Consider the following 19,691-nt stretch of genomic DNA (forward strand, 5'->3'; position numbering starts at 1 on the left):
CTCCATCCCAAATTCATTCCCTCCCAGCTATTAGACCCACTGAGCTTTGAAAACATCGTGCCCAGCTAACCAATTCCAGACAGCTCATTTGACTTAAGTTGAAACATGACTAATAAATCAATTGTATTGTCTCTTGTAAAAAGCTCTTTATGAGAACATTGTGTTCTTTGCAGCTGAAGATTCGGGGTCAGAACAACCTACTTATTCCTAGCTTGTCCAGTCCAGAGGTTTTTTTCTCCTATCAGCCTCTTCCTCAGTAGCTCTCAGGGATTCAGCTCCTGAAGGAGGACTTTGAGTGAGCCAGAACCTTGGAGCCCACACCTCTCCAACTCTGAAATCCCTGTTTTGGTGTTCATTGACTTGAGTCAATGAAACCTTGCCATCTACAATATGATTCTGCCTTCTCCAGGCAATCATGATACCAAGGATGTAAAAAGGCAAAGGAACAAAGAGTCCTGGATTTTGGAGTCTGAAGATCTGAATTATAATCCTGGATCTGCCCCTTATTTTGTGTTTGATATTGGATGAGTCTTTAAGGCTGAATTTCTTTATTTCCGATTTTAAGTTAAAATATATCAAAAGTCTTTAAATCTGTGATTTTTTCTATTGATTGGGAGACAGTGGGAGTTGGAGGAAAAGAGTGGATGAATGGAAAAAATATTAAATAGGGGTTTTTATGTGCAAAATATACAATGAGTGTAATATACAGATAGAAAAATCATAAAATAATACATATATGTACATCGAATAAATCTACAGATAGAAGAACAAGATAGCCTTTGTTGTCAAAAAAGATCAGTAGTAAATAGGAAGAAATAATATCCTTTTGGCTTCATGATATATGATGTGGAGGCAAAGTAGGCAATAGAAAGAACACTTAGGGTGGGAAGATCTGGGTTCAAATTCAGAATTTGCTACTTACATGCCCCCCGTGGTCTTGGGAAGTTACTTGGGGAAATTATTCAATATCTTTAACCTTAAATGTTTTCCTCTGTAATAAGGGGGTTTAACTATGTGACTTCTATGTTCTTTTATAACATTAAATCAATAATCCAATTAACCTATGAAATAGAAAGTCTTCTCTAAAGTGTTGCCTGGCTCTGCCTCCATTGGCAATTCAGTTTTGAAATTGGATTTTCCCTGCTGCCATGAAGATCTCTCCAATTCTACTGAAATTCATGGGTTCACATTGAGGGGAACTCATCTGATCTTTAAAAGGCTGTACTCAGTACAAACTTGCAGAATCATTTTATGGACTCTTCAACTGGGTCTGGTCTTAAGATTCAGAAGGTCTTGCTTTCTCATTCAAGGAGGAGAAAAGAGGCAAAGATTGAGTCAATGACAAAACTTGAGGGTTCAAATGCCATTGAGTCAATGACAAAATGACAAAAACTGAGGGTTCAAATCTTGCCTCTGATACTTATTACCTGTTTGACCTTGAGCCAAGTCACATTACCTCTATGAGTCTCTGTTTCTTTATTTGTAAAATGCTGAAGATTGGTCTAGATAACCTCTGAGGTTCTTTACAGGTTTTGTTCTATAATTCTATGATCCAATGACCAGTTAATGGAAACTTTGAAGGCAGGGGCTGTATCTTTGTATCTCCAGCTCATGGCACATCACAGTCATTTAGCAAATGTTTGTTGAATTCAGTTGAATTATCTTTGAATCCTTTGTGACTTTGCACACAGTGGGCATATGATATGGATTGTTTTGAATTCAGAATGCACAATGAAGTAATCAATTTGGTCAGCTTGGAAGCTCCTCCAAAGGAACATAAGACGATTCACTGAACTTTTTGGTAAAAGTATAACTCTATGTCAACTTTATGAGTCAGCCAGTTTTGTTATTGGTAGACCAATCCAATTGATTTTAAATGAACAAAGATTCATGCTGGAACAAATGATTTCAGATATTCAGTCAAAGATTTAAAATATTCAGTTTCTCAGATGACCTATGTTCCTGTGAAAAACAGCCCCAAATTGCCTCTTCAACCTCCTTTGCTACTAAGGCATCTAATTAGGCCCTGAGTGGTGTGTATTTCCCATTTCTATCACCATCATTTTTAGCAGCTTTGACATTTGTAGTGTTCCCAAGACTTCAACTGTTAACAAACCAGTTAGCAACAGAGCAGAAAAGTATGTTTGTATAATCTAGTCTTTTGGCAAAGTGCATCACTGTGGGGAAGATGTGACTCCTTCAAGAATAAACAAGTATATATATATGTATAAAAATGGAGGAACTTGGCCAACTTTGAAAAAAAGCACTGAAATCATTCTGTCTGAGATCACAATTAACATTCTTGGTTAGAAATGCTTCTTAAGTGAGAACATTAAGTGAAATTCATTCACTCATTCACTCATTCAAGCCATGGAGGACACTTATAATTTGGGATGGAAAAAGTATAGCTATACAGCAAAGAAACTGAGAAGGAACAATGAGATAAACAAAACATTGGATTTGACCAACATCAATCTCAATAGGTTAGAATGTATACTCATTATGTGAAGAGATTGTTTCATATACTGAATTTGTATGCCTGCTACAAGGCTTAAAATAGAGTAGGTATTCAATAAATCTTTGTTGATTTGACTGATAAAAGCAGTTCTGCAATCATAGGCCCCTGCTTCTGCAAAGAAGAAAGGAAAATGCATTTTCTCCTTTCACATTTTGTCATCATAATTGCTTAGCATTCTTTTAAATTTCTAATTTTTGACATTACTTGTTTGATGGGTGGTTCACTTGTGGATTTATTCATAGATTTCTCTGTCTATTTATTCATCTATCTACATGTATCTATTCATCTATCATCTACTTACTTATTGATCTATTTATCTACATGTCTATTCATCTATCAGCTATCCTCCTACCTAAAGATCTATTCATAATTCATATCTATCAATCTATCAGTCTATCTATTTATCATCTAGTTATCTTCCTACCTAAAGATTTATTTGTCTATCCATTATATTGTTCTCTCTCTCTCTCTCTCTCTCTCTCTCTCTCTCTCTCTCTCTCTCTCTCTCTCCCCCCTGAATCTGTCTCTCTCTTACTTCAGCTTTGTAATTATTGCATATATTTGTTATCTGACTTTGCTTTACTTTGTATTGATCCATAAAGGTCTTCCAGTGCTTCTCTTAATTCTCCACTCCATCATTTCTGATGGCTTGGCAATATTCCATTATACTCACATCCCACGATATACTCAGCCATTCTTCAATTGGCACCATAGCCTCTCAATCTGTTACTAAAGAAACAGACTTAGAGTCAAAGGCACTTGTCCAAAGTCACCCACTACAAGACCTTAAGTGGTGCAAAACCAAGACCTTGCACCTGAAACAAGTGCTTTTTGACAGCCCTTGCTTTTGAGCACAATGTAAATTTCTCCAGGCTGCTTCAAAAGGTGAAGACCACTGCATGTAGGTCTAAAGCGCTCAAGGTCTTTGTTCGTGCAGAAAATCAATAGCAAATTTGGGAGCAAGGAAGTGGTAATGCTGACAGAAGTTATAGCTTAGGGAAAAGAATCAGACTGTAGAACACATACCCTGCATGTGTTGAACTAACTGGAGACACCTTTTGTCACTAGGGGAAAAGTGAGGTACATATATGCCTTATTTTTAGCTCTGCACTGGGACCCATTAGCTGCAATCATATCCCAGAAGCCAGACTTACTATACCATAAATTCAATAAATGAACTTTTTTTTAACGAGAGTCTAAATTGTAGACTACATCTTTCCACAGAAAGGTGCTCTGCTAGCATGGCAACTGGTGATCTCTGTACATGTTGCGCAGTGACTAATGACCAGGATCAACCCCTGAACGCACAATCATTTCTGTTCTCTTGGGGCTGGAGTGGGCTATTCTGGGAGAATTTCTGACAATTAACTAAGTGAGGGTACTTAATTTAAGATTAACTCATCTAAGGACCATTGGATAACTACTGTATCCCTTGGGTTGCTGGGTCTTTCCATCTAACCTTCTATAGAAGTTTCTTTATATTTATAGTTTTTATTCCATTTATATCCCAACTTCATATTCCAATTAGAATATAAGCTCCTTGAGAGCAGAAACCAATCCTGTTCCCCACCCCCAATTTGTATCCCCAGAGTTTGTCACATAGTAAATGCTAAATAAATAAATATAGTTTCATTCATTCAAGACATAGAAGACATTCACAATTAGGAGTGGAACAAGTATAATGACCCAATAAGTAAAACTGAGAAGGAATGATGAGAGAAGTAGAGCCTAAAGAGATGAATGCTGAAGAAACCTGGGGAATGGGTAGTATATATCCACAAGGATATGGTAGTCAATAGCATCAAATATGGCAGAGAGGTCCAGAAGGGAAATACTATGGGAAGAGATCATTGGATTTAGGAATTAACGAATTCTTGGAAACTGAAGAAAAAAATGAAAAATCAAACCTTGAGGACCAGAAGATGAGATGTATGGAGTGGAAATGGAGACAATGAGAACAGTTTTTAAAAAAATTGTTTTCCCTAAGAATTCAACTGTAGAACAATGAAGATATAAAGGGCAATTGGTTAATGGATGCAAGAATCAAGTGAGGGTTTTTGGAATTTAGAGAACTAAGTATGTTATAGGCAGCAAGAAAGGAGTCATTATATAAGGGTGGGGGGCAATTAAAATTGCAAGCTCCTGGAAGAGATTCGATCAAGAGCATAGTAAAGGGTTTGGTCACAGCAAGAATCCAAACCACCTTTTCATTAGAGACTGGAGTGAAGAAAGATAAAATGAGGAATAATGCTGAGGGGTTTTGTGGTGTTGAATATAAGACAGATATTTTCTTATAAAGTAGGAGGTATGGTACCTTGTTCAGTGGGAACAGAGGCTTAGTGTAGGATATTGGAGGATGTCTAGCACCACTATTGTGGGGGATGGATTAGAGAACCAATTAAGAATAAGTAAAAAGTTTTCTGAGCAGGGATGGCAGGCCAAACTAACAGTAGATAAAAATTGTTGGTGGATCTAGTTGGTCGAATTACATGATTTCTTCAAGTAGCATCTAACAGTCTAAGTGTTGGAGCAGAGAAGGAGATGATGGTTGATGGGAGGTGTAACTCAGGTGGAAGTATAGCTAGTCAAGGCTGTTAATAAGACAAAGAGGTGAGAATGTAGGATAGAGAATAGTTATAGAATCAAATGGAGAATGGAGAAGAAAGTTAATCCAGAACAAAAGTGAGATGTAGAAGAGGTGAAAATCTGAGGTGCAAATGAAGACTAGGTATAGGGAGAATGAAAGAGACAGGACCTAACAGATTGGGAGGTTGTGGTCAGAGAGAAATGTCCAAGTTCTGCATCGTGGAAGTCGAATACTTGTAGATGAGGTAGAGTCAAGACTGAGACCATGGCGGCTGAGCTAGACAATGACCCAGGAGGCTAAAGTCAGCAAATTTCTTTAGCCCAGAGGGCTCTACTCTAGTTAAAACATGACTCAAGGCATAGCAAAGGGACTGGGTGGATAAGTGAAAGGGAGAGGGAAAGAGGGAAACAAAAGAAAGGAAAAAGGGGAAATAGAAGAGCAAGAAGGAAGGAAAGAAGGAAATCATGGAAAGATTGCATTAGAGAATGATAGCATGTCACCATCACCAGTTTCTCAGATACGCCATTGACACTTTCATTAACTAGGCTTGAGGGTTTACGGCTTCAGGGACTCCTTATAAGCTAGGAATATTCACATACTAATCACAGTACATAGTAACCAGGTGGATAAATCCCATTTGAGCTACACTTTGCACCTGCTTGTAACATCTCAGAGCACTAAGGGTTATTTCAGTAAGTTATTTTCTATTCTAATCTGCTTATTTCTCTGAGGGCAGAAACTGAATATTTCTCCAAAAATAACAGTAATAACCTCTTTGTCTAAACCTTCCTGGAAAAAATATTTATAAGCAAAGGAAAGAAACCTGTAAAAATTCATTCAATTAAACCCCAATGAAAATTTGCTTGTTTATTTAGTTCCTCTTTTAAAGATGCTTGACAAATGGACTCCAACAGACCTCCCCCCCCAAATTCAGCCAAGGTTGTTAGTCTCCTTCAAAAGCCTTAACAATAATACATTGAGAGCCTCTGCCTTCAGAACACACCAGGAGCCAGTGATAAAAGCCAAATAACCCTGTGGGTCCTGTGAGCCACATGGGAAATGTGGGTATGCTGGGGGTTGGTGGTGCAGCAGGCAAGGTGGAGAGTAGCAGAATGAAAGTTGGAGCCAAGTGTCTCTTTCATTCATGTCAAATGCTTCCACAAAGGCAGCAGAAGGGTACTGCTGACATGCATGACCATTTAGCTATTATTCTAAAAACAAATCTGTGGTTCCCCTTTAGAATGAACTTTTCCCACACTTATCCAATGGGGTGGAGTTGCTCTGTCTTGAGGTCAAATTAAATCAAATCAATTAAATCAGAAATAAAGTTTTGAGTGCCCTCTGCATGCCAGGCTAATTATGTGCCCCATAGCTTTGTGCTGAGGATTCCCTTGTTCATTTCTCCTCAAGTCTCCATTTATTGTAATACATGGTAACTTCCACACCAATGAAACAATGAACTCTTTGTCAATATTTTCACAGGATCATTGGTTTTTTGGAGGCTATTCCAAAGCTGACTCATGAAGGAAATGCAGAAATAGACTAAAGCAAAAAGAAGAGAAATGAGAGATTATAGAAGAGGGAAAATGGAAGAAAAAAATAGCATTTTCTTGTTCCTGTATAACGTTTATTTAATCATCTCGAATTGGAGATCAAATCTGAGGTAGAACCATTGCTTGGGGGTACATGGACACTGATAATTGATGATAGAGAAGGCTGAGCTGTTCAATACTATTTTTACTGCTATTTTCTCTGCCAAGGAGAATGACCTCCCATCTAGACATCACAAAAATAGCTAATGAGGAGCTGATATTTGAGGTGACTAAGAAAGAAAAAGAGTATTATCTGTCTAGTCTTGATGGCTTGAAGTCACCTACCCCACAGGAATTACATCTCAGGGTACTGAAAGGACCAGTTGATGTGATTACTAAGACACTCTCAGTGTTATTTGAAAGTACATGAATAAGAGAATGCCAGAAGGCAGCACTTTCAATAGATTGAAGAGGACAAGCATTGTTCCAGTTTTCAAAAAGGGTTAAAAGAACAGTCTGCTCTATAGGTCAATGGACTTGGCAACAATTCTTTGAAAAATTCTTTGATGGGTTATTAAGAATATGGTTGGTGGTCATCTGGAAAGGGAATGAGTGATTAAAAAGGACCAGGCTAACTTGGGTAAGGATGGGTCATGTCAGACTAATTTCATTTCCCCCTTTTCATTTTCACAATCACTAAACTCAGAAATTAATGGAATTCTGCCTGGACTTTGGCAAAGCATTTGATAAATATCTCATGCTATTCTCATATTATTTTCATAGAAGCCACAATTCTTGGAGTCTATGGGATATGAGGGATGGAAAGGACTACGGAGGCCACTTGTGATTTGCTTGAGGATAAGGACTTTTCCTTTCTGCCTTCCTGCCTTCCTTCACCTTTCCTCCCTCCTTCCTCCATTCCTTTCTTCTTCCCTCCCTTCCTCCCTTCCTTCCTCCCTCCCTCCCTTCCTTCCTTCCTTCCTTCCTTCCTTCCTTCCTTCCTTCCTTCCTTCCTTCCTTCCTTCCTTCCTTCCTTCCTCTTCCCCCTCTCTCTTTCTTCCATCCTTTCCCTCTCTCTATTACTTCCTGCTCTCTCTCTCTCTCTCTCTCTCTCTCTCTCTCTCTCTCTCTCTCTCTCTCTCTTGTCTTTTCTTAGTGCAATTATCAACTTGACAAGCTAACTGAAGACTCCCATTCAACAAAAAGGGAAGTGGAGTTATGAGAAGGGAGGGTTCTCATTGGACCAAACCACACAAGTTCTCTGGCACTTTGCCCACAAGGAGCTTAGAATCTCTTGTGATCCACACTGGCACAGAGTAGGTACTTAAGAAATGTTTGATCATTGATTGATTGGTGACTTCAAAGAAAGTAGTTTAAAATTTAAAAAAAATTTTTGATAGAACTAGCTTCTTTCAAGTCTTGGATAAAATCTCATCTTTTGAAAAAAAAGTCTTTCCCCATCCCCCTCAATGCCAATGCCTTTTCTCTCTTAATTCTTTCCATTTTATCCCATGTAAAGCTTGTTTGCATATACTTGCATGTTGACTCCCCTCAGTCCCCTTAGACTTTTCATTCTTTGGGAGAAGGGACTGTTTTTCCCTTGTTTTTAAATTGGGATGCACCAATTTAGAGAATCTACCCCAACGTATAGCCTATTTTTGCCTAACCTGTGCTAGAGCCTTCTGGGCTTACATTGGTCTGATCCACCAGGGTCAGACACAATGTAACCTGACTCTAACAACGAGTTATCATTTGGGTCCTCTTTGGGAAAAAAGGGCAGCAACCACCCAGTCATATCCCCAATGCTTAGCACAGTGCAAGGGTATGTTTGTTGACTTGATTTTTGTGTCTTATATAATCAGTTAAACAAAAAATAATTATAGTGGAGGTACAAGAGTTCATTTTTTTAAATCACTGAATTAAAAGATGGCTTTTGGAATTGTGTGAAAGAAAGGTTCACAGTTAAAAGGGCACTCAAGCAAAGTATACTCCAGCTCCCTCTCCTAATAAGCCTAGCTTGCAAATGAAGGGCACTTACTTTGATGACATCTTCATCAGAGGACTTACACTCCACTGATTCTGAGATGTCTGTCACGGCGCTGTTCTCTTCTATGGAGACCACTCGGATAGGTACTGCTACTGTCTTCCCAGTGAGGATGGCCATATTCAGAATTTCTGTATCCTGCCAACAGAAGCAAATAGAACTGGGTGAAGCTACATCTCAAAAGATTTCTAAGGGAATTAGGATTCCAAGGGATAGGTTCAAGCTAAATTCTCTCAAGTTAGGAGTGACATTTCATAGACAGTAGCTGGCTCTCAGCAATTTCTTGCTTTCTTGTTCAGATGGTATTTAGGACAAGAAGACACCTCTGTAATCTACCGATGCTGGCATGTAGCTCCCTAAGAAGTTTAATCAGAATTCCACTTTAGATTTCTAACTGGTTTTGCTTTCTATCCTTTTCACAGACAACAGGAAGAATACAATAAGCCAAATGATCTGACCTTGGGGGACACAGGAAGAGATTAGAACCAACCATCACACTGTATTACTTACAAGATTTATAGACTCAGACCTCACGATAGAAAGAATGTCTGAGACTATTTACTCCAACTATTTCTCCATAAAACGGAGGAAACTGAGGCCCAGGGAAATGAAACATTTGTCCAAAGGGTTTACTAGCTGACATAGCTAGTAAGGTAGGAGGTTTGTCATGGAAGTGGTATTGAACTCCTCTGATTCCAGAGACAGATCACTTACCATCACACAATACTATGGTCTCCAAGTTTTTTTTGGTTAAAAAAACCAAACCAAACCAAAATATAATTCTCCTGGACTTCTCGTTCACTAATCCATTTTCATCATAGGTGCATAGGGAGTTGGAACTTACTCTGTGTTCATTTCAATCAATTTAAAAAATACTTTAAAATTTTATGTTATTTTTTGGTATCTAACATTGGGGTAAGTAGATGATATAGTGGATGGAATGCTGGACTTGGAGCCAGGAAGGTCTGAGTTCAGATTGGGAATGTGAGAATATTTACTAGCTGGGTGACCCAAGTCACTTGACTGCCATTTCCATCAGTTTTCTTTTCTGTGAAATGAAGATATTAGTAGTACCTACCCCTCAGGGTTGTTGTGAGGATTAAATGGGGTAATAATTAAAAAGTGCTGGCAAATAGTAAATAGTATATAGATAAACTACAGTGGTTCCCTATTATTTCCTTTTTTGTTTATTTTTTTTTGCAAGGTAATGGGGTTAAGTGACTTGCCCAAGGTCACACAGCTAGAGAATTATTCAGCATCTGAGGTCAGATTTGAACTCAGGTCCTCGTGACTCCACTGTGCCACTTAGCTGCTCCCTCCCTATTATCTTTAAGATCTAATTAAGGGGCAACTAGATGGTACAAGTGATAGAGCACCAGATCTGGAGCCAGGAGGACCTGAGTTCAAATCCAGCCTCAGATAATAATTGCCTAGCTCTGTGACCTTGGGCAAGTCACTTAACCCCATTGCCTTAAATAAAAATAAATAAATAAATAAACACACAAAACCCCCAAACAGATAAATAAATAAATAAATAAAAAGATCTAAAGATCTAATTAAAAAATTCTCTATCTTTTATTTTTTTACATCCTTATTCCTTTCTTACTTTTTTGTTAAACACGTGTTTATTAAGTAGCTTTATATATTAAGCAGGGACTGTTACAATATTATCTTATTTTATACTCACCATAGTCTTAGGAGATGGGTATTATTATTAACCCTGTTTTATAAAGCTATTAAAATCTGAGGTCACATTTGAACTCAGGTCTTCATCCCTTCAAATCTAGGCTCTGTCCACTGTACCGCCTAATTACCTCTCAATAGCTGCTTCTGAAAGAAAATCATTCTAGTCTTCTCTCTGATTTGACTTCCTTCCATTGCCTTTTTTTGTTATCTCCTTCATACTTTTTCTCTGGCTGTACCTTAATCCTCTACTCCCATTGACTGGCTTCCATGGCTTCCTTCAAAATTCAACTCAAATTTCTCACTCAGGAAGGCTTTCCCTCCACTTTAAACCCTGCCATCTTTATTTGAGATTATTTTTAATTCATTCTATCTATCTCTTGTTTGATGTGGTTGTTTGCTTCTTGTCTCTCGAATTAGAATGTGAGCTCCCAGAAGGTAGGGACTATCTTTTGTCTTTTTTTTTTTGGTATCCTCAGAACTTAGCACAAGACCTGGCAAAATCATTATTTAATGAAAGTTTGTTGATTGACTGAAATGACCAGGTATATGTTGGAGCCATCCCAAATTCACTCTCATGAGATTGTTAAATTTCCAGGGAGAGCATTTGTCACTTTGAAAATCTATAAACTTGATTGATTTTTTTTATTTTGATGATTATTTAGATTGAAGAAAAATGATGGAGAAAATGTTGATAATGCAAACTAAACTAATGTTACATGTGTACCATTCCCACCCCTACCAATTCCCCTCCCTCAGAGCTGGTTGATAAACATTTACTTGTACATCAAAGGATAAGACTCCCTGCTTCCCCTCACACAGCTTAAAGACCAATAGGGGAATAGAATAAACACATATGGAAGAAAGAATAAGAAATTATAATTTACTTTATAATAAGTACTTTACAAATATTATCTCATTCGATCCTCAGAAAGGCTTTAGGGGGTAGGTACTACTCTTATTTTACAGTGAGGAAATTTTACTACATCTTACAGATGAAGAAACTGAGGCAGAAAGAGGTAAAGTAGCTTGTCCATGGTCACACAAATAGTAAGTATCTGCTTCTGGATGTGAACTGTACTACCCAGCTGCTCTAGCACAGAAAGAAATGTTTATGAGCAATCACTTGCTCATCCACATCTCATTTAAAAACAGATTTTGGGGCGGCTAGGTGGCACAGTGGATAGAGTAGCGGCCCTGGAATCAGGAGGACCTGAGTTCAAATCTGGACTCAGACAATAATGAACTAGCTGTGTGGCCTTGGGCAAGCCACTTAACCCCATTTGCCTTGCAAAAACCTAAAAAAAAATCCCCACATATTTTGTGGTATCTCAAATGATGAACAAAGCAAGTGATTTGAGGGTTTTGTTTATTCTTGGAAAATGCCACCTGTCTGCATATTTTTTTCAGTGTCAGAAAGAACTTACATAAGCTCAACTGACTCAGGAATCCCAAGCCTATCTCAGATTTCCCTACCTCTATTAAGAGCTTTGCACATTCAGGACAATTTCTGCTTCAGGCTTCAATTCTGAGACAGTGTTCTAATTGAAGAAAAGATGAACTCTGCAGCTCGTCCAGGTATACCACTGAAATAAAAACCCTATTTTCCTTTACAAGGGCAGCACAGAGGACTAGAACAGATGAGAGAGAGGATCCCAGGCCTTTTCTCTACCTTGTTATAGAACACTGCTCTCTAGGTCCTGGTCAGATAACACCTGGCTTTCTTTTTATTTATTTATTTACTTAGTTTTATTTAAGGCAATGGGGTTGACTTGCCCAAGGTCATACAGCTAGGCAATTATGTGTCTGAGGTGGGATTTGAACTCAGGTACTCCTGACTCCAGGGCTAGTGCACTATCCACAGTACCACCTAGCTGCCCCAACAAGTGAACACCTGGCTTTCTTCTCTAATATCCCCCCCATTTTGCTCAAGCTGGTCCTGAAATCAAGCTAGTTTGTACTCATTCTGACTGACTTTTACAGCTGGTAAGAATGTTACTGAAATTCCCCAGGATCATTCTGAGATAAGGCAGTAGGAAAAGAAATATAAATACATTTAATGATAATGTAGGTACCTCCATCTTCCAGATAACACTAGTGGTCTCGTTAAAATAACTAATCCCACATAGATTAATTTGGATTTGTCGATTTTAAGGCTATATCAGTTTATTAAAAAACAAAACAAAATTGTAATAAATCATGATTGAAGGGTTTTTTTGCACCAACAATTTTAAGTCTTAGAAAAAGACTGTTCAGGAAAAAATGGCCATCCAGTAGGTGTCTATTTGATTCTAGGCAGGCTTCATCTCAAATCTATGGTTAAGAATAGTAGATTGGAATTCCAGTCATATAGAAAAACACTCTCGATCCATATAAATTAGCATCTTCTCTGCAATTTGATACTTGAAGACAGCTATCTTCCATCAATTCTCAAATACCATTGCCTCTAGACCTTTCACTGTCCTCAAGGATCTCCACTGGACACTATAGTTTATTATTGTATTGCTTAAATTGTAGTACAGGACCCTGCAGGTGAGGTGCTATAAGAATGGAGAATAGATGAACAGTCACCTGGAAGCTAGTCTTTCTTAGAACAGGAGGTTCTGAACCTGAGGTTCACTGGCCACCAAGAGTTCCATGGATAGATTTCTGGGAGTCCATGACTTCAATCACAATTTTTAATTATTGATAGGGCAACTTAATATAATTAGTTTCTTTGAAATCCTATGTATTATATTTTACATATTTAAAAATATTTTGAAAGATCAGTCACTAAACATTTATTAAGTGCATATTAGGGGTCAGTACTTTGCTAAGCCCTGAGGATACTAAGGCTTCCATCATTTTAACCAGGGTTTCAAAAAGGTCTGTGAAACCAAGAAAGGAAGGAAACTTTGTCTTGGAGAGTTTGTCAGAATGCCAAGATATTTAGCTCAAGTTGAATGGCCAGTTAATGACAGAAGACATGGGTTCTAACTCCAGAACTCCACTAACTTGCTTTGTGACCTGGGGTAGAATCCTAAAATCTCAAAGCTGGAATAATAGACCTCCAGGACAAACCATATTGGAGCAGTAATGGCTTCTACTGTAGACAGGAGAGGGGATCAGCTATTATTCACTAAGAAGACCTTTAGGGAGGGGAGAGCCATTACTTCCCCAGGTAGCTCATTCTGTTTTTATTTGTCTAATAAGGGGGAAGATTTCAACAAAGGATCTCTCAGTCCTTTCTAAACATATCAGAATCAAAGAATTTGAGAATTGGAAAGAATCTCTGTGACCATCAAACCCATAACACCAAAGGACTTCTCACTAGAAGATATCAAAATCATTATTCAATCTTTGCTTGAAGAACTCCAAGGAAAAATAGAACAGCAAATCTAAGCTCCTTCTACTTTTGGACAGCACCAATTGTTAATTTCCTTTGAATTGGAGCCTAAAATAAGGCTCTTTATAACTTCCACTGTAACTTCTGGTTCTGCCTTTTCCAGCAAAATGGAAGGAATTTATTCCCTTCTCCATATGACTGAACTTCCAATACTTGAACAGAAGTTCAAATATTTGAAGAAATCCATCATGTCCTCCCTTTCTTCTCCAGCCTAAAAATATCCAATCTTTTTCACCACTATGGGATGGCTATAAGGTCCTTCACTATCCTCATTGCCCTCCACTGGGAACTGTAGGTTGTCTGTGTCCTTCTTAAATTGTTGCTCGCCATACCCCAAATGAGGTCCAAATGAGCACAGAGGACAGTGGGGCTACCACCTGGCAACTAGATGGAAGAAAAGGGCTTCAGCTGTCTTTGACTAATTTTCTCCCACCTACTGAAATTAAAACTGAGATTCAGAGCTTTTGGCTTTAATTGATCAATTAATGGTTCAATCTATAAGTATGTGTTAAGAGATTACCACTTACAAGGCATTGTGCTAAGTATGAGAGATACAAAAATATAATCCCTGACTTCACAGAGCATCCATTGTAATGGAGAAGACACTCTGCTTGTAATCCTTTGTTTTCAAAGAGAACCAGTGACAAAATGGGCTAATGTCTTGACTAGCTTATGAATTGGATTTAAGCGAAGCAGAGTTGCACAAAGTTGTCAGCCTCACTCTCTCTTCCAGAGTCATCAAAGTCTAGGGGCAAGACAAAAGTTAAGATGGCCTGGAATATAGTGGATGAGCTTGGCATCTTCAATGTCTGACTAAGTTTTAAGCACTCTACATCGCCTACTTCAATCATGGTTGCTGAAGCAAATTGCTCTCATCTGTTCATTCTATTGGAGAATCTGCAAATGATTTCAGTAGATACCCTCCTGACTTACCTGTATGTTACCTCAACCTGGTTTGTATGCTCAGATGGTCCACAGTTTATTGCTGTGAGGCCATTATGTATGCTATAGTTTCTTGAGGCCACAAAGTGATTTTTGGGTGAATCAGGTGGACACCAAAGGTGGATGAGTAGTCCTGAAAAGGACTTGAGCAGCAATCCCAATGGAAGTTCTAGCTGAACAGCTCACATATCTTAAACAAACATACAAATAACTAGATATGAGATACTTACAAGTTCACACCAAATCCAAAAAAGCCTAGAGGAAAAAATGTCATCAATTGCTCAAATTGTGTTTGAAGAAAGAATGGTGGCGCCCAATTGACTCTTTATAACATTGAAACATGAACCTATTGACTGGCAATGTTCTATGAATGTGTAGAATACTGGAATATGTATTTGTCATCTCAGACAATTACAATGTATGTGACTCTGAGTATCAGTTCCTCTGTAAAATGAAAGGGATCCGACTAGGTGACTTCTGAAGTACATAAGCCTATAATCCTATATTTTGAACTATTTAAAAATAACCTTTTTACTATTTGCTTTCCTTTATCCTCTCTTCTTTCTTCAATTTATTCTTTAGAAATTTTTTTAATATTTTATTTTTTCCAATTACATTTAAAAATAAATTTTAGCATAAAAATTGTAACTTTTTTTTGCAAGGCAGTGGGGTTAAGTGACTTGCCCACAGTCACACAGCCAGGTAATAATTAAGTGTCTGAGGCTGGATTTGAACCCAGGTCCTCCTGATTTCAGGGTCCATGCCCTATCCACTATGCCACCTAGCTGGCCCCAAATTTAAACATTAAAAAAATTTCCAAATTCTTTCCTTTCCTTCTACCCTCTCCCTTCACTCAGAATTCAAGCAATTTGAGATAGGCTATACAAGTGAAGTCATTATGTATATTTCCATATTAGCCATGTTGGGAAAGAAAACCCAGAACAAACCAAAAACAAACAGCCTCAAGAAAAATAAAGTCTTGAATTCATTCTTCAAGCAACATCTTATTCTGAATAATTCCAATTCTGCTCAAACATCTTTAGCACATCCCTATTTCCTGTTGTGCTATACAATTTCATAAAGGTTTTTTTTATTTTTTGCCAACTTGCTGTCTGTCTAGTCCCCTGTCCTCAGAGAAATTGCTTATGTGACAGGGGACTAAGTTGGCTTGTTCTAAGTTGTTCTAAGTTGGGTTCAAAAGGTCTAGAGAAAGACTGTTTTGAAACATCTACGTAGCAATGGAACTCTGATAACAGAATGATGCTGTTTGTTTTTTGTTCTCAAAGAGGATCATGACATCAGGGAGGTGATGGCATGCCATGCAAGTGAATTGAAATTAAGTCACTCACATTCCTCACTTTCTCCTCTAGAGCCATCTTGGTCCAGTGACTAGATATGGATCAGGACAAGTGGAAATGACCCTGGATGCAGTGGGAGACCTTGCCCCTTTTAAGCTAGGGTTTTTAAGAGGTCTCAGTTTGACTGAGATCATTAGTGATCTAGGCTAGGTTCACATTGTTGTAGTTTGTCCTTCATTCTGTAAGAAGATCATAGCATCGAGGAGGTAATAATATGACAAGTGTGTGAATTGGATTTGAGTGAGCTGGGCTGTGTGCTAAGTCATCAGTCTTACTTCCTCCTCTGAAGCCATCGGCTTCCAGTGACCAGATATGGACCAGGACAACTGGAGATGGCCCTGGAGTGTTTAAGTAAACATAAAAAAGAGTGGTATAAGATCTCCTGGTTCCTGACCACATACTGATGAGCATATACCATTATCTATTATCTTTATATGCCTCACCATGTAGACAATAGCATGAGTAGCAGATTCCCAATGGAAAAAGTCCAAGGTAGTTAATTGCCATTAGAGAACACGGTGCTCATCTCATTAAAATAAATTTTAAAAAAACAGCTCATTAAGGGCAGGACTTTTGTTTTTGTATGCTCAACACTCAGCATAGCATCTGGCAGTTAGCTGATTGGTTCTTTTTTTTTCTTTTAGGTTTTTGCAAGGCAGTGGGGCTAAGTGGCTTGCCCAAGGCCACACAGTTAGGTCATTATTAAGTGTCTGATGTCGGTTTTGAACCCAGGTCCTCCTGACTCCAGGGCCGGTGCTTTATCCACTGGGCCACCTAGCAGCCCCATAGCTGATTATTTCTTGTCCTTTGTCAAAAAGAACTGAGATGACCTCACTGTGTTAGAGACAAATAGCAGAGTGTCCAATTGTGGCTGATCAGTCCAATGCATGCAGTCCATATGAATACCTGGGGTAGTTATTCTAAACTTATGTATCTCACATTTCCTTTGAGTTGCTTCCATTCTGCCTTACTTATAGAGAATGCCACCCTCTCTGATGAGGGCATGCTTTGCTGGATAGTCCTGTGCCAATGTCTCCCATGTTGCACAATTTCCCTCACATCCAGTAAATGCTTAATAATTGATTTTTTTAAGCTGAACTGGAAAATGCATTTTTAAAATTATAGACAAATTATCAACAAAAACATAATTTAAAATGTTCAAATAACATGTTTACTGTGTGTCCCTCTTAAAGACCTCTGTAAAATCCTGCCACCCTCAGTTCAGTTTCCCTCCCTTCCTTTTGCCTTTTCATAATACATTTAGAGTGGATGTGTATATAGTCCTGACTTTGTATACTATAGAACCTCCTATAGGTCTTCCCTATTTCCTTGCCTGTTTCATATTTATTATTCTCAGAATAGTTTTAAAAAGTCAAATGCCAAGCTCAAACTTCGAGAGAGACACAGAGGGGTTGGCATTATCCAGGGATTAGCAGGGAGTAGAAGCTGTCACCCTCAATGACACCAACTTGTTACCTTCGAGAGAGAGAAGTCTTAAATTGCAGGTTGCACACAGTTCAGCCTTCGTATGCTCTATTATAAGTTGGAGCCCCACAAAAAGCAAAGCTGTTTTTAAGAATATGATGCCATATAATTTACCTTCATTAGAGTAGGTATTAAAATATGTTTATTAGAAATATGTCAATGACGCTACAGAACACGAAAATGTCATAACCATTATTTGAAATCCTTTCAGTTTACTACAACTTCCCTTCCTCTCCTCTTTGCTCATCCCCTCCCTCCCCATAACCCACCAGGCCTGTTTTACTTTATAGGTGAAGAATCAATAAAAGAGGGTACTTTAAATCACTGCCATTTTGAGTTATAAAAGGGCCAAAGGCATCCGAGAACACAAATGCCGCTCTTTTATCTGCCTTCATAAATTGAAACTGGTTTGACCACTTTCTGAGTAAATTTTATTTTTTTGAAAATAAATAAGAGCCCAGGAATTATTTCTGGTCTATTACCAAGAGGCAGAGGGCGTGAATTGATTTTCTTGCACTAGGCAAGGATGGAAAGACAGACTAGAGTTTCACATTCAAATCAACAAGAGCCTTTTTCATTCCAAAAGTCACTAGGGGGCAGAGATGTCACAAAAAACCCTTAAATGTCAATAAGGCACATGGGAAAAAGGAAGCAGTCCTGGCTCAGGGCTCTGTCTCTTTGCCATCAACTGACACAATGGGACTCATTTAATAGATTTAATGAATTTCAGAAATCTCTTGGGCCACCAAAGTCAGTCTCATTAGCATTTCTGTGGATTTAAGGAGAACCCAGGAACCTGAAGGGTGAGTTTCTTCCTGTTCTTGGTTCCATAATGATTCAGTAAGTATACTGGGTTGGAACTCCCCCAGCTTCTTTGAACAAGTGGGGGGCTATGGGTGAAGAACACTACATATCATGCCAGACTTCCATATATTGTTGAACCGTTTCCTGTCTCTCCTTTTTTTTTTTAAGCTTTTAAAATAAGAGATGATTCTCTGGAAGGCAAAAGAGGAAGAATACTATGGTAAAAGTAGGGGTTGTTAAAACAGAAATTGTCAATGGGGTGGAATATTGGCTCATCAACTCTACAAAGGAATGGCATTATTTTCCTCAAACTCATGAGTCATTCAATAATTAATCACATACTATGTGCAAAACACTGGGTCAAATATTGGAAATAAAGAGATTAAAAAAACCCCTCTAACATTATTCCTACCTCTAGAAATTTGTAATCTAGTGAAAGGAGTTCAGTAGAATACTGCCAGTTGGAAGTGCTTTAGGTCAAACCACTTGAAGATAAAGACCCAAGAGAGTGATGGACAGTGGTGGGCTTAGATGTCCATCTTTTCAACAACCCAGATTCCCCAGGCAAATCCTTGCAATAGAGTCGTGAAAAGGGAAGGGTCGCTATTATAATTCATGAGGAAGGAACATTGGGGTGTGCATGAGTTCTTTGTCCTTTGGTCTTAGAGAATTATGAATTCAGGGAGGTGATGCCATAACAAGTAAGTATTTGAGTGGGGGAGGGCTATGCAAAGTCATCAACCTGAATTTTTTTCTTTCCAGCCATCTGGTCCAGTGACCAGATATAGATCGAGACTGGGCAATAGCCAGAGTCAGGTTTTGAGAATGAAGAGGTGGGGCATTGAGAGAGGAAGTCCTGAGTGTAGCCTAGAAAACCAACACTCAGTCTGGCTTATTTCTCTCTGCCATTAGTAATGACAACATCTAACCTGAATACTTATTAAGGGGTGTTAGAATAAAGACTATTACCCAGGTTTCCTTTCCCATTCATTGTTCTACAAGTCCACATTGTCCATTTGGAGAGATAATCTCCATAGGATTTAGAAAAGAAGAGATTCAAATATTTGTTTTAAAAAATGAATGAATGATTTGGCTATAACTAAAGGATTATTTGGGTCTTCTGGATATCCAGGTGTCCTCTAATTTTCTTAGTGTCCCAAGGACTTTCTATCTGACCATTGGAAAGGGAAGATACTTCAAGGATTTTGCCTAGATCAATCATTTAATCAACATTGATTTCTATGCAGATTTCTCCTTGTCCTGGGAAACCTCTTTTCCAGTTCCTATGTTCCTATTGATGCTATTCTTCTTTGGAGCCTGGAATTCCTGAGTTTCTCACCAGCCCAGCCTTGG

At 38.4% G+C, this 19,691-nt stretch overlaps 1 protein-coding gene across 1 annotated transcript in view; it reads right to left on the bottom strand.

Moving 5' to 3' along the window:
* The window catches only part of TMEM132C (transmembrane protein 132C), a 540,167-nt gene that overhangs the window by 43,734 nt on the left and 476,742 nt on the right, over window positions 1–19,691 (bottom strand). The window contains exon 5 of the mRNA XM_074205334.1: window positions 8,676–8,819. Coding sequence (XP_074061435.1) covers window positions 8,676–8,819 — 144 coding nt within the window. The remainder of the gene's footprint in view (window positions 1–8,675; window positions 8,820–19,691) is intronic.

This window comes from Macrotis lagotis, chromosome X (genome assembly GCF_037893015.1).
Source record: "Macrotis lagotis isolate mMagLag1 chromosome X, bilby.v1.9.chrom.fasta, whole genome shotgun sequence".
NCBI lineage: Eukaryota > Metazoa > Chordata > Mammalia > Peramelemorphia > Peramelidae > Macrotis > Macrotis lagotis.